At 37.7% G+C, this 15,247-nt stretch overlaps 1 protein-coding gene across 6 annotated transcripts in view; it reads left to right on the forward strand.

Moving 5' to 3' along the window:
- LOC131029002 (beta-galactosidase 17) overlaps positions 1-15,247 on the forward strand; it is a 247,707-nt gene that overhangs the window by 183,018 nt on the left and 49,442 nt on the right. For all 6 annotated transcript variants that reach the window (XM_057959378.2, XM_057959376.2, XM_057959377.2 and 3 more), the window contains 2 exons: positions 3,410-3,552; positions 3,723-3,788. In XM_057959378.2, coding sequence (XP_057815361.1) covers positions 3,410-3,552; positions 3,723-3,788 — 209 coding nt within the window. The remainder of the gene's footprint in view (positions 1-3,409; positions 3,553-3,722; positions 3,789-15,247) is intronic.

Below are 15,247 nucleotides of genomic sequence, written 5' to 3' on the forward strand. Positions count from 1 at the left end.
AGGGTTTTGGGTTGAGCAAGTGCAACATAGGCTATTTTTAGCAGTCCAACTTGGCATGATGATCTAGTGATTCAGTTCTAATTGTGGCAGGCAGATTGGATTCAATTTCTCCAGCTTGATTGATTATACGATCAATGGACTTAGTCATTTCTTAATTAAATGACTGAAGTTATTTATACCTTATTTGGGTATCCACCTTGGAAATATTTTATTAAAGATTTTAATCTTTCAAAAAATATGAAAACATGTGTTTATTTTGGCGTCCCTTTTTGTGGTATATTTGGCTTTAAATTAAAGTCAAATAATATTTTTGTCTTGAGCGTCCAAAATAACATTTCATTTCATTTCACTTGGACGTTGCTTTTGGAGGAATTTGAATTTGAATTTGAAGGGATTTTATCTATAAATACAGGGCTCTATTCCTCATTTTGATCATGAAATGTTTATGCAATGAAGTGCTGCTGGTTTGTTTCCAAAATGTTGCTTCGAGGGTGAATACCTCCTAGCTTTTTATAGTCTTTGAGTTTGAAAATATAACTCCTAGTTGTGTTCGTAGGGCATTCTCATTCTAGAGGATGTATTGAGATCTCTTATTGACTGAACGGATTTTTGTGGGTAGGAGCTCGTTGGAGAGCTATTCACTAGGCATCTCATCTCCTGAGCTCAACGGTTGACTGGTAGAGAGTCTGATTTTTGGGAGCAAATCGCCCCTAAGGCTGGCCGTACTTTATGTGGGAGCTAAGTGCATTGCAAGGAAGGATTTCGTGGAGTCTTTGAGGGTTTCTTGGTTGGATTTTTCGAGAATATTCAGTATTCCTTTGGTTGTTTACACATTGGGGCTGCTTAGAGTGGACATTGGTGAGCTTTGGATACTTGGAGAGTTTCTTGGTTGCTGATTTGAAGGCGTACAGCCTGCTGCTCACACACAACAACAATTCAGTATCATTTGTTTAAGCTCATTCGTGCTTGTTCCTCTCCTTCCATTTGATACTTTGGTTTTCTATTGGTTATACATTGATAGAAGCACACATTTTCATGATCTAATCATCTTATGATGTTCCATGTAATGCTGGTTGGTAGTATTAACAGCAACTGTTATTTTGATTAGTTTCCCAATACCCATTGTATAAGTGAAAGAGGCTGGTTTACCGCCTAGCATAGTTGTTTTATCTTTCCCAATGTTTGTTTCCAGTTAATAATGTATTACTCCTGCTGAATAAGTGGTTGAGTCTTCTTTTGGTTTGTATTGCTCCCACTGCATAAGTGGTTGAGCCTTCTTTGGTTTGTAATTTTCCCCCACTAGAAAGTGAAGTGGCTGGTCTAACCTCCAACATGTAATGCTTTCCAATGTTTCATCTTTGCTAACGCTAATGGGAGAAATTGTTGTGTTGAAATTTGGAAAAAACCAAGGGGGATATTTCAATATTATTTATATATTTACATATAAAGTATATGCTTTGTTACTGTGGATTAAATATGCACAACATAAGTCAAAAGAATGAAAGTTCACATTATTCTAAGCACTCAATAAGTTTACAATTGCTGTTTTGCATATACGTTCAACTATGAATTTATGGAATATGGTACTGGATTAAACCAATTGATCAAACAAACCAAAGTTTGGCTGCTATTCGAATGATGGTTTTTCATAAATCAAAAGCTGCATATAAAACTATAACAATTCGCCCATTTTGGCACATCCAAAATCAAGTTTTAGTTTGATTTGCTAATTTACTGAATTATCCTTAAATCGATTTTCCCAAATATGATCATTGTATGGAAGATTTGAAATGTTTCCCAAACGTGACTAAGTCTTATTTCCCATACATGTAAGTTAGAAGTTTATTTTTTTATAAATTTCCCTCTTTACAAACAAGTCGACTCCTTTGCAAAGACCATTATCTGCCTTGTCTATTTCAAACAGCCCAAATATGTATGTATGTATATATGTTTTATTAAACATCTATATTAACACTTTTTGTATCTCTATTTAGAAATGAATGAAATTGATAAGTAATGGTAATTATTTTAACAATATTATATATATAAAACTTACGATTCATTTCCTTTATCATTTTGACCAAATAACAAAAACAACAATATCGTTTTTAATTTAACAATGACAATAAAAACCATATTCATACAATGAAAACCATCCTATGCATTCAATTCTGACCAAACAATTTATTTAATTATTATAACTATATGATTTAGTAACTTATGACTTCATAAAAAATCGTGCAATGCAACATTTAAATTATTGAATGCAAACATATACATTGATAAATGCAACTATTAATGCATATCCGTGATGTGTGCAACAAGATCCTTCAAACTGTTAGTTGCCAAGAAGTTGGGACTCTTCTACCTCAACTATGTTCTTGTCTTCAACAAGTAACAAAAAGAGGTCCTATGCTGCACATTGAAATGCCTTTAGAAATGGTGGTGACCAAATTTTCTTGGAATCTTCAGCAGAAAATTATGTTCTCTCTTATTAGGTGTGAAATTGGAAACTTTGGTCCATTTTTGCTTGACACAATGGAAGGAGATGAAATCAACCTTTCTTACTAGCCCTTTGATCTCTTAAATAATCTCTTCAATGCTCTAAGATGAGACCGTGCCTTCCTTCATTGCATTAATAATAATTTGCACGTTGCCTTAAACAATTATTTATTCTATCCATTAAAATTTATACTCACTACCAGAATACCTTGAAGCATCACCATGGTTCTTGATTGACTATCAATATCCTTTTTTGCATCCGATACAGAAATCAAAATAAATTGGAAATTTGAATTCTGAAAGTCTCCATCACTAGCTTGCCCAGGGTTACCTTTTGCTGGTCAATGACAATTGGACATGATGATTCAAGTAGTAGAATGGGTTTCAAAGGCCCTTAGATGTAATCTACCTATTTGGAATAAAGCTATTATTGAAAATAAAACATTATTTAAAGTTCATTAAATTTGCAAAATGGTTTTCTGACTTCAACAATATTTTCCAATGGGCTATAATCTTCCCGTGAATCCTAATGAGAACAACTAGTAAACATCCCCTTGTCATCTCAAAAAGTTGGATTAAGGAAGGTGGGGCTTCCTTTCCTACCTTCCCTCAACCCACCATTGATGAACTTAGGCAACCCCATGATTTAGTGAGTTAAATAAACCTTTGTGCTTCAGTTGTATATGATAGTTAAGTTTGAGAAAGCTTTTAATGTATAATACTTTTGAAGTTGGGAGGTATGAGAGAGTCAGATTTTTTCTACCATATTAATCTGAATGGAAAGATAACTATAAATGAACTTTCAGGTATTTCCAATGATTCTACGCATCACTTGTTTCATGCTTCAATTGTCTATTGATATTTAACTGAAAAAAAAAACTCAGTATATTTTTTGTTGTTGATACAGAAAATCTTGAAGGGCCAACATTTTTCAATGGTTACTTGAACATTATTCCACCTCATGATATTAAAGACACCTATATTTCATTTCGAGGATGGTCAAAAGGCGTGGCCTTCATCAATGGTTTCAATCTTGGACGATTTTGGCCTGTATGGAGACACCTACCACTTCTTATTTGTATTTCTAATTTCCAGTTTTTATTATATGCATGGAGTACAAGCAAAATTGAAACCAAATGTTTTCAATTATTGTGTTTGTATATTGTGATAATTTTATACCTCTTTCTTTCTTTGATTTTCTAATGTATTTTCATTTTCAGTCAAGGGGACCCCAATGCAACCTTTACATCCCAGCTCCATTACTTCATTATGGAGTTAACGAGTTGGTATGTGCACTTCCTTTGCCTAAGATGATCTGAAATATATCTATAATTTTGGTTATGGTATAGTGATTCTAATAATTTAATACAAACTCTAGTGTTGTACTAATAGATATTTATAGAGCATGTCACATGGTCCAAATTTGAGATAAATTTCTAATACATGGAAATGACAAGTCCAAACGTAGGCAAGGAAAAATAGTTGATATGAGACAATAAGCTGCCTATCTGGGTTCTTACGATCAACAATTATGGTCAAGTACAGATGATGCCTTGCTCATATATCTAGCTTTTCTCACATTACTCATTTGCAAGGAAGCTAGGCTGTTAACTTTACCAAGTATTGAATATATAGACTTGAATGGTAGCTTTTAGTTCTGTAAGTTCTAGCTAGTTATGAACTGTCTCAACTATTTTCTAATGTGATCCCAACATTATAAAATAATGGCCACGCAAATCTTAAAGTGTGTATTTTGGTTTCTCTTTATTCTTTCTTTGTTTACATCTTCAAACATTGGTATTAGAGGCAGAGCAATTGTAATGTTCCCTTTTGGGATATTGCTGATTTCTTTACCTCTTTGATTACGACGAGTAATAGATAATCCTTATTAGGATTGAATCTCCAGATTCATTGTTTTGTATTCACTTGAATGAATTCTATATCTTACTTCTTCTCTTACTGGATGACTAATCACAATAGATAAATTGCCCCTTTGCTGATTAATATATGTATGAAATTATTCCTTGATTGATTGCTAGATGATTCCCCTTTACACTTTGATATTTTATTGAGGAGACACGTCCCTTTGAAACGAGACACCCATTTTAAGGGTCATATCTCCTCATTGCTTGCCTTATCATTCAAATTAGATCTGCACTGCTGATTATAGATTAAATGCTGCTTCCTTTTATTCCCTTCCTCTTTTCTGCCTCCTCTCTAATTGAACTTGTCCTCCCTCTTATATCTTCAAGTGAGGAGGAGTCACACCTCTTCATCATGTCTGCCCTTTGCAATGGTAACAACCTTCATAATTATCACCCTTTGAAAGAGTAACAACCCTTCAATATTTCTGCCCTTTTGAGACAATCACTTCCTTATTTCCTTCGCATTCCTTCTTCTTCCATTTACCTTTCCTTAATTCCTATGCTCCATTCTTTTTTCCTTTCCTTCTTGTCCTCTTTCAAATGAACTCTTCTCCCTTTTATACCTCATGAGTCATAACTCTTCATTGCATGCCTCTTGACTTTTCATTAAACTTACTTAACTTGTAATTATACTATATTATATTTTATTATTTATTTATTTATATTTTAATATAATAATTATTATTTATTATTAAATCCTATTTCGAAAAAGGGACATTACAATCCACCCTACCCAAGATTGCTTGTCCTCAAGCAATGACAGTTTTAATAGATTATCAACTAAATCCTTTGCCAATATTGAGGATCTTCAATCAACCTTGGAAGATTTATAATTCTTAGTTCCTTCTTGTAATTAGCTTCTGCTATCTTAATTTGATATAGCTTAATTGCAAATTTAAACCAAGATATGTTTCATCTTTACTCCCAGGTGGGGTGTCCCAATAATTTTTGACAATGAGAACAAGAATTTATATTAAGATGAGGATTAAAACCATGATGTAAGGGACTGCCCTAGTTTGCACTCTTATTTTTCTGATATATTTTTTTGCAATGATAACAGAATACCAAGCCAATCCAACAATAAACACAATATTGCATCTACTAAACCATTAGCAAGTGTAACAACCAAATACTAAAATATATTAAGATGCTTGCAATAACTATATTCAGATTCAACTCACATTTCAATACTGAAAATAAATTGCCATTAAATCTTTTCATGAATGCTTAGACAATAATGCAACCACTCTGCTTATTACTGTTCATACAAGTGAATAATGAAGTTGCATACCAAAAATGCTACCAAGATCACTGTTTCAGACCTGGTACGACCCCTACCAGACATGTACAACACACTTCAACAGCTGTAAACCCACACAACTCTTTCTTAAATCCTTCTCAGACTGGTATGGCTCAGTTTCATAGAGTTTCAGACTGCTATGGCATATGTCACAGCTATTGCTGGCCGGTATAGGTCTCTCCTGGACATGTACGACCTGCCCTAAGTCTGTAAGACTTACTCCAGCAAGTATGGTACCTCTCACTGGGGGGTTTCAAGCTCATACGGCAGCCGTAGACTTAATGATAGTGATAATATAAGCGTTTAGCAAACAGTAGATTCATCCCAAATAATTCAATTGCATTCTCTAGCTCAAACTTACAAAATTCAAACCCTCCTAGCTACTGTATGAAGGCTCACTCAAATCCCCTGATTGTGTCATCCAACAACGAAGAGATTGTCATTCATGAGAGATTTCGTCCTCCCAAACCCTTGAAAAAGAATTCTCTAGTATTTCATCAATTTCATATAATTTCCAGCATATCCAAAAAGAACTCTTAAAGATTATTTTATAACTTTCCCAAGAGAGCCCACTCACAAATCCAACCAATGTGGGATAAATAAACACTTCCCTTTTAATATTCAAGTCTCCAAGTACTTTAAGTGAAAGGGAACTTTTGATTTTAAAATAACTTTTCCTTTTAGTTAAGTTCCCACATTAATAAAGTTAAATATTTAATTTAACTTTATACTTTACTTTATTGATAAATAAATTAATAATCACGAACGATTATTAAAACTCCAGTCCAAAACAACAACTATCATCATCAGAATATTATTAATGAGTTCACCGTCAATCCAGACTTGGCCCAACTAAGTTACTATAAATAGTAAGTATCTCAAAAACACATCTAAACACATCGAAATCGTTTGCAACTAAAACTGCCTAGGTCAAATATCCTCAAGATCCCTTAAATGTCCTGGTTAGCCTGTGGGACCATGGAGAAATAGAATGACAACAATATCATAAAATGTGTACTAGAAAGGGGACATTACAGTCCGCCCTTCCGAAAATTGCTTGTCCTCCAGCAATTTCATCTTTGAATGTTGCAAAATCTGCTCATTTTCCCACGTGGCATCCTCAACTAGCAAATTCTTTTTTAACTAGTTATTCCTTGATCGTCCTCCTCCAAAGTGTCCTCTCATTGGTATCAATGATTGCCTCTGGAAACAAATTAGTTTCCCCTCCTCATCCAAGGGTGGCAACTCTGCTGATGGATCTACATTATGTCCTAGAGCCTTTTTGAGCCTGGAAACATGAAATACATTATGCACCTTACTGTCGGCTGGCAATTCTAACTCGTAGTCCACCTCCCCAATGTGCTGAGTGACACTAAATGGACCATAGAATCGTGGCTTAAGTTTCTCAACACCACTCCTCTTCAGAGAGGACTGTCTATAAGGCTGAAGCCTCAGGTAAACCATATCACCAACCTCAAAGCTATGCTCAACCCTGTGCTAATCAACATATAACTTCTGTTGGTTTTGTGCTTGCTAGATGCTCTCCTTCAATGCTCTCAAGATATCTTGACTTTCTTGTAGTAAATCCTTTGCCTTGGGTACCCTGCTATCCCCAAAGAGCAAATCCATGAAGTTAGGAGCCTTGTATCCATACAAAGCCATGAACAGAGTCATCTTAATGGACATATGATAGGTGTTATTATAGCAATACTCACCCAAGTGCAACCATCTAAGCCGCGCCTTCTTCTTCCCTGACACATAATTTCTAAGATAACCCTCAACCCACTTGTTCACTATTTATGTTTGGCCATCAGTCTGTGGGTGATAATTGGTGCTACGGGTGAGCTCAGTACCCACTCAGTCTGAAAAGTTCTTGCCTGAACAAAATCAAGAACTTCTTGTCCCTGTCACTCACAATGTTCCTAGGCATCCCATGAAGTCTGAACACCTCCCTAAAGAACGAATCAACTACCTAAGCTGCTATATAAGTGGCTGCAATAGCAAAGAAGTGTGTGAATTTTGTCAACCTATCAACCACCACGTACATGCAGTCCTTATTCTAAACCTTGGGCAATCCTGTAATGAAATCCATCGATATGCTCTCCCATTTTTGATCTGGAATTAGTAAGGACTGAAGTAAACTAGCTGGAAAGGTATGCTCATTCTTGTTCTGTTGGCAAACTGGACACTCCCTAACATATTTTAGGACTTCATTCTTAAGCCCCTTCCATGTGAACCTCTCCTGGATCTGCCTGTAAGTCTCGAAGAACCCCAGGTGACCAGCCAATGGTGTGTCATGGAATGTCCTTAGGATCAATTCCTTAAAGTGTGAAGAAGGCACTAAATAAATTTTGTCCTTATAGAAAATCGAATCATCAATCACTAAATACCTGTCATCATGGGTAGTGCCCTCAATCAATCCTGTTGCCCACGGATCCTTTGCATACTCTATTGCAATTTTCTCCTTCCAATCAGCTGATATCTCAACCAAAGAGCATGCGTGGGGTCTCTGTGACAATGCATCAGCCACCACATTTTTCTTACCTTTGACATACTCAATGTCAAAGTCATAGGCCTGTAACTTGGTGACCCATTTCTATTGCATGTCATTAAGATCCCTCTGACTCTTAAAATATTTGATGTTGTTATGGTCCGTCTTGATCACAAATCTTCCCCCTACCAGATAGGATCTAAATTTGGCCAACGCATGCATTATGGCCAACATCTCTCTGTCATAAATGGAGTAGCTCTTCTCCACCCCTCTCAATTTCCTGCTCTCAAATGCAATAGGGTGCTTCTCCTGCATTAAAACCGCACCAATCCCCTCCCCTGATACATCACACTGTAACTCAAATGGTTTCATGAAGTCAGGTAGTGCTAGAACTGGGTAGGAAAACATCACCTATTTGAAGTGTTCAAAACACTTTTGGGCTGTTTCAGACCATTCAAAGGCCCCTTTCTTCATTAGATCTGTGAGTGGAGTTGTTGTCTATGATACCCCTTCACAAAACTCTTGTAGAAACCGCACAAACCAAAGAATCCTTTAAGTTGAGTGAGATTAGTAGGAGTTGGCCAATTAATGATAGCTCTAATCTTTTGTGGATCCACTCTTACTCCATCTGCCCTAATTATGTTACCAAGACATAGAAGTTGTGCCATGCCAAATCCACATTTTGATTCCTTGGCATATAGAGACTCTCTCCAAAATACCTAAGACCTCCTCTAAATGTTGCAAGTGTTCTTCCCAAGTCTTACTAAAAATTAGAATGTCTTCAAAGAAGATCAATACAAACTTCTGCAGCTGTTTCCTGAATACCCGATTCATGCAACTCTAGACTATAGCTGGAGCATTGGTTAGCCTAAACGGCATAACCAGGAACTCAAAATGGCCATAATGGCATCTAAAAGTTGTTTTCTCAATGTCCTCTGCACTCATCCTGATCTGATGGTACCCTGATCTCAAGTCTATTTTTGAGAAGTAACATGCTCCATGTAGTTCATTGATCAATTCATTAATCTGTGGTACGGGGTATCTATTCTTAATTGTCTTCTTATCAAGGGCCTTTTAATTAATGCATATTCTCTTCATTCCATCTATTTTCTTAACTAGGACCATTGCTGAGGCAAACAGGCTCTTACTTGGCCTAATATGCCCCATTTCCAATAACTCCTTAATAGCCTTTTCAATTTCATCCTTATGCTTCTTAGGATGTTGATAGGGGGTAGTTATCACTGGTTTGGCCCCCTCCAATTCTATCACACGTTCTATTCCTCTCTTAGGAGGAACACCATGAGGAATATTGTCAAAGACCTTAGTGTGACTGGATATTACCTTCTTAATATCTGGATGGTAACTCTTAACTTGCAGTTCAATAACTGTAGGCATAACTAAACACTCCACTTCTCACTCCACCTGATCGTGCCTGAATAACCGTTCCATCCTCTTAAGCAAAACTACTTTGAGTCCTCCATCAAAAAGTCCCCTAAGCACCGCTTTCCTTCCCTAGTGCTCAAATCTCGTCTCTAATTTCTCCAAGTTAAAAGTAAAATCAACTAAAGATGTCATCCAAGTCATACCCAGTATCACATCATAATCACCCATGTCTACCACATAGAACTCATCTACTAGCTCATAATCTCCCCAAAGCATGTGCAAATTGGTGATCTTTCATGTGCAAAGAAGCTTGTGCCCACTAGCTACCATCACTCTGAATCCATCACGCTCCTTTGTCTGCAAACCCTTCTTAGCCACCAGTTGCACATCAATGAAATTATGCATAGCCCCTGTGTGATGTCCGCTTCTAATTAGTCATCAGTATCAGGTAGATTAGCCTATATTTCTGACCCTCGTAGGCTAATGAGTGTGGACAGAGGGTCTTTTGAGGCAGCGACTTGGTCAACAGAGGTTCTTGTCTTCTCCAGAATTCAGTATGTTTCATTTTGGCTTTCCTTTGGCTTCATTTGGACTTCATTCGCTATACTTACTATTTATAGTAAGTCAGAGGTTGATCGAGAAGGACCCTTTCTATTTTTAGTAGAGCATCTGGTCATATGGTGATTAGCAGCATTGACTCCCATTTCAGATGGTATAGCAAAATAATAAGTATTTCGGGAGATATTAATATTTAATTGGCCTAAGTTATAATTATTTAATTAAAAGGTTATATTATTAAGTTATAACTTAATAATTGAGGGTCACATCATCATGGAAAGGGGTCCATTATTACAATTAAGTATGGGGTCCAACATTAATGAAAAATTAAAAAGTTTTCCTAAGTTTGATGCAATAATATTATAAATTGTTATTAAATGGCATTTTTAGCAAAATCGAACTTCATGAAGGATATAAGGGCTTCTCAAGAGAAACTTGATTCATTATATGATTATCATTTCTCATAAATATTGTGAGCTTTGGAGTTTGTGGATAGACAAGGGTTTCCTGCAGATTTTTAGAGATTTAGACATTGGAGAACGTGCACTCTTCATTGTTAGAGCTGCCTGAGGTTGTGAAATACCAGCTGAGGATAGCTTCCAGGGTTGGCTTCATCCGGAAGTCATCATTGTGCAGATTGGAGACATATTCACAAAGTTTTCTCATCTCTTCTTGGATCTGATTTCAGAGTTGTTAGTGTGCAGCGAGTTAGGAGTCCTTGGCAGTCTTATTTAGTTTGCACAGCCTGCAACTTTCAATCATAGCTTACGGCAAGGGGGTGCAAATCCTAGAAGGTGCGATTCTGCTCATAGAAGCCCACTGAAATCATCACAAAATTGTATGGTAGGTGCTGGGCATAAATATTATTATTGGCATCATCAGCAAGGAAATAAGTTGCAGATTTGAAGGGTTTCGGTCACATTTTTTGTTGCTTTTTCGGGTGGTCTTGCATTGGGACAATGTTCCTTCTTTATCTGGGTATGCATGCTTATGTAGAGGATTCATATTTCAAAGAATAATAAAGTTACATGTTTGCAGCTGTCATTTCATTTAGAAATCTTAGAATATTCGATTTTGTGAGTTTAATCAGCTTATTTGTATTTGCTTTTTTAATATTAAACCCTCTCAAAACACAAAAAATTACAAAACTTCAAAACCAAAACAAAAGTTTTACCAGTATTAGCAGTTAGAACCAGCAGGGTTCTTTACAATGGTATCAGAGCCAATATCCTGCCATCCTATGATCAGTTTTGATGCAGTTGTCAGATGAGTGAAAGAGATATCAGATATTATAACATGGAACAAAGAAGACAACAATATCAAAATCCACAAGTGCCTTAAGTTGACACTTTCGCAAAGGTTTTAAGAGAAAGAGATAATGGTAAAGCAGTGCAAAATATGGCTGATGAAGACAAGGATGCAAGAATTGAAAGGAAGTTTGACACCATGCTTGACATGATGTCACGTTTATTAGGAAAAATGGAACAACAATCAAACAATAATCAGCAAGCTAATCAAAATCAAAATCATCAGAACAATACGGGAGAAAATAGTGGTTGTTCGTGTGAATAGTAGCAACAATGATATGGAGGGTAATGGAAGGGATAGGACAGTCAATCAACATGATGCATTCACCAGAGGATCAGCCTCTAGACCTCTTTTCCCTACCTTCACTCCACGAGAAGAACAACTAGATGTTGCTGCCCCTGTACCTTTTGGAGATGAAGCACGACAGGCATACTTAGAATATACCACCTTACCTCCTGATTTGAGAGAACAATGGACCTTTGATCAGTTCATGAATCAAAGGAGTAGGAGAAATGGTGGAAGAAATGAATATCATGCTCCAGCACGAACTGATTACCAGCAAACTCTTGGTAAGATTACAATGCCATATTTTGATGGAAGTGATAAATGTACAGCTAGAGCATGGGTACAGAAGCTAGAAAATAATTTGTCATTGAGACCGATGTCTGAAGAGGATGTCATCAAATTTGCTACACTACGTTTAGAGGGAGCTGCTCACGAATGGCGGTACCATGGTTTGGTCACCCTTGGCCATAATCACATTACCACTTATGCAGAGTTTACTGACAAGATGATAGAGTGATTTGATCTCAAAGATCCTAAGATGTATTTCAGAGAGTTGACTTGGAGTCTTATATTGGTGAATTTAAGAGGCTCGCAAAGATGGTGCCTAGCATTTCAGAGAAGAGACTTGTCATATTATTCATGGAGGAATAGTTGGAGCCTTTGAGAGATTGGATTAAGGCATTTGATCCACCCACTTTGTTGGAAGCCATGAAAAAGACACGTAGCATGGAGCTTGCGGCACCTAGAAGCAAGTTTCCACCTAAGTTCTCTACTTCCAACAAATATAATAAATTTTCTCATAAGAGACCAGAAAGATCAGATTTCAAGAATAAATTTCCTATGGGCAAAAATCAAGAGAGTTTGAATGATTTGAGGAGGAAAAAGTTATGTTTTTGGTGTAAGGCACCCTATACACCCGAGCATGAGTGTCCCTTGAGGCCTAAGGCCAAGGCCAAGCAAATGGAATGGACTTATGAGCGTGATGACAATTCTGTTTTTTCAGACCAGCAGACTGACCACGAGCATACAGAGTCAAAAAAGGCTTCAGAAGTGTCAAAAAATGAATCAGAAGCCAAAAGGACTACCATGTGCATTACTTCCTTACATCGTGAGGGCACTTTCAGGATGCGGGGAGTTTTAGCAGGGCAGTGGGTCATCACCCTTTTTGATGCAGGTGCAACGCACAACTTCATTGATGAAAAGTTGGTATCAAGGCGTGGTATTCAGACATAGGAGTTTGAGGGAGTGCGTGTTAGAGTAGCTGATGGTTATGCAATCACTTGTAACAGAATGATCATCGACCTCCCTATGCGCTTGATCGATTATGAATTTAAGGCTGATTTCTATGTAGTTAATATGGGAGACATGGATGTGGTGCTTGGCATGACATGGATTCATGCTATTGAGGAGCTTACACTTAATGTGAAACATATGGAGTTACAATTTGAAGCAAATGGGAGGAAACATGTGCTCAAGGCTATAATAGACACAAGCTTGCGGATGATCTCTTTTAGGAGGATGGAGAGATTAATTCGTCATGATCAGTTGGAGTGGGTAGCAGAATGTAGAATAATGCCTACACAGTTGGAGCAGCAGAAGGTTGATTATCCACCCAATATACAGGACTTGTTAACTAAACACCCCAAGGTGTTTAGTGCTATTCCACCAGGTAAACCTCCTTACAGGGGTATTGAGCTTATTATTGAGCTCGAGGAGGGTGCCAAACCTGTCATGATTACACCTTACAAGCATCCAAAGAAAATGAAGGATGAAATTGAGAAAACAATTAAGGAGTTGTTGGACATGGGCCACATTCGTCCAAGTAAGTCTCCTTTTGCTTCATCAATGGTGTTGGTAAAGAAAAAAGATGGCACTCTTTGAACGTGCATAGACTACCGGGCTTTGAATAAGAGGACCATCAAGAATCGATACCCCATTCCACGCATCGATGAGTTACATGGTGCTTGCTTCTTCTCGAAGATTGATTTAAGGTCGGGATATCATCAGATTCGGGTGAGGGAGAAGGACATAGAGAAGACAACTTTTTGGTGTCACTGTGGACATTTTGAATTCTTGGTTATGCCTTTCAGCTTAACCAATGTGCCAATGACATTTCAGTCCACTATGGACCAAGTATTCCAGCATTAGTTGAGGAGATATGTCCTTGTATTTTTCGATGACATCCTGGTATATAGTAGGATATGGCAGGAACACCTAGCACATTTGGATGCAGTGTTGGGTATTTTAGAGAGGGAGTCCTTGTATGCCAAGGAGTCCAAGTGTGCATTGGGTTTGACAGAGCTATTATATCTTGGGCACATCATCAGTGTTGAGGGGGTGTGGATGGATCCGGATAAAGTCTGGGCTATTATGGACTAGCCTACTCCAGAGAATCTTACACAGCTTAGAGGCTTCATGGGTTTATGTGGTTTTTACAGGCGCTTTGTCAAGGGTTTTTCTCAGCAGGCAACACCTTTGACAAACTTGACGAAGAAGGGGGCTTTTGTTTGGACCGATCAGGCACAATGGTGTTTTAAGAAGCTCAAACAGTTGACAACCACATGTCTAGTATTGGCTGTACTAGATTTCTCTAGGCCATTTGAGCTTCGGTGCGACGCATCCGGTGAGGGAATTGGTGCAGTCCTCATGTAGGATAAGCACCCCATTGCCCATGAGAGCAGGAAGTTGACGGAGCCTGAGTGGACCTACAGTATATATGATAAGGAGATGTTGGCCATAATGCACACATTGGCCAAGTTCAGGTAGTACTTGGTGAGCTCTAATTTCAGCATCAAAACGAACCATAATAGCTTGAAACATTTCCTTGGGCAGCATGATTTGAATGATCGCCAACAGAAGTGGGCTAGTAAGCTGCAGGCGTATGACTTTGACATCACCTATGTCAAAGGTAAAAATAATATTGTTGCTAATGCATTGTCTCATAGGCCGCATTTGAGCTCTATGATTGAGATTACAGAGGATTGGAGGCATTTGATTGCAGCAGAGTATGCTAAGGATTCGTGGGCCTCTAGCATTATGGACGGTATAGTGCAGGATAGCATGTACTCCATTGTAAATGATCTCATCATTTACAAAGGGAGGGTATTTCTTGTACCAGGATCAAAGATGAAGAACAAGATTTTGAGGGCCTTGCACAATTCTCCCATGGCAGGACATCTCGGTTATTATAAGACATATAGGCATATTAGGGAGCGCTTTACCTGGAAGGGGCTCAAATCCGATGTTCTTTGGTATGTCCGAGAGTGTCTTGTTTGCCAGCAGAACAAACAGTAACATACATATCCAGCAGGGCTTCTTCAACCACTTCCCATTCTTGATAGGAAGTGGGAATATGTATCGATGGACTTGTTGTGACGTATTCACACATCGCCCCATTGCAAATGGGGACCCCTACTTTTTTCGCTTTGTGGGGTTTTGTTTTCTAGGTCTTTTAGGGTTTTGTCTGTTAGCCTTTGTAGGATGAGTGTTGTCGAG

The sequence above is a fragment of the Cryptomeria japonica genome, chromosome 1 (genome assembly GCF_030272615.1).
Source record: "Cryptomeria japonica chromosome 1, Sugi_1.0, whole genome shotgun sequence".
Classification (NCBI taxonomy): Eukaryota; Viridiplantae; Streptophyta; class Pinopsida; order Cupressales; family Cupressaceae; genus Cryptomeria; species Cryptomeria japonica.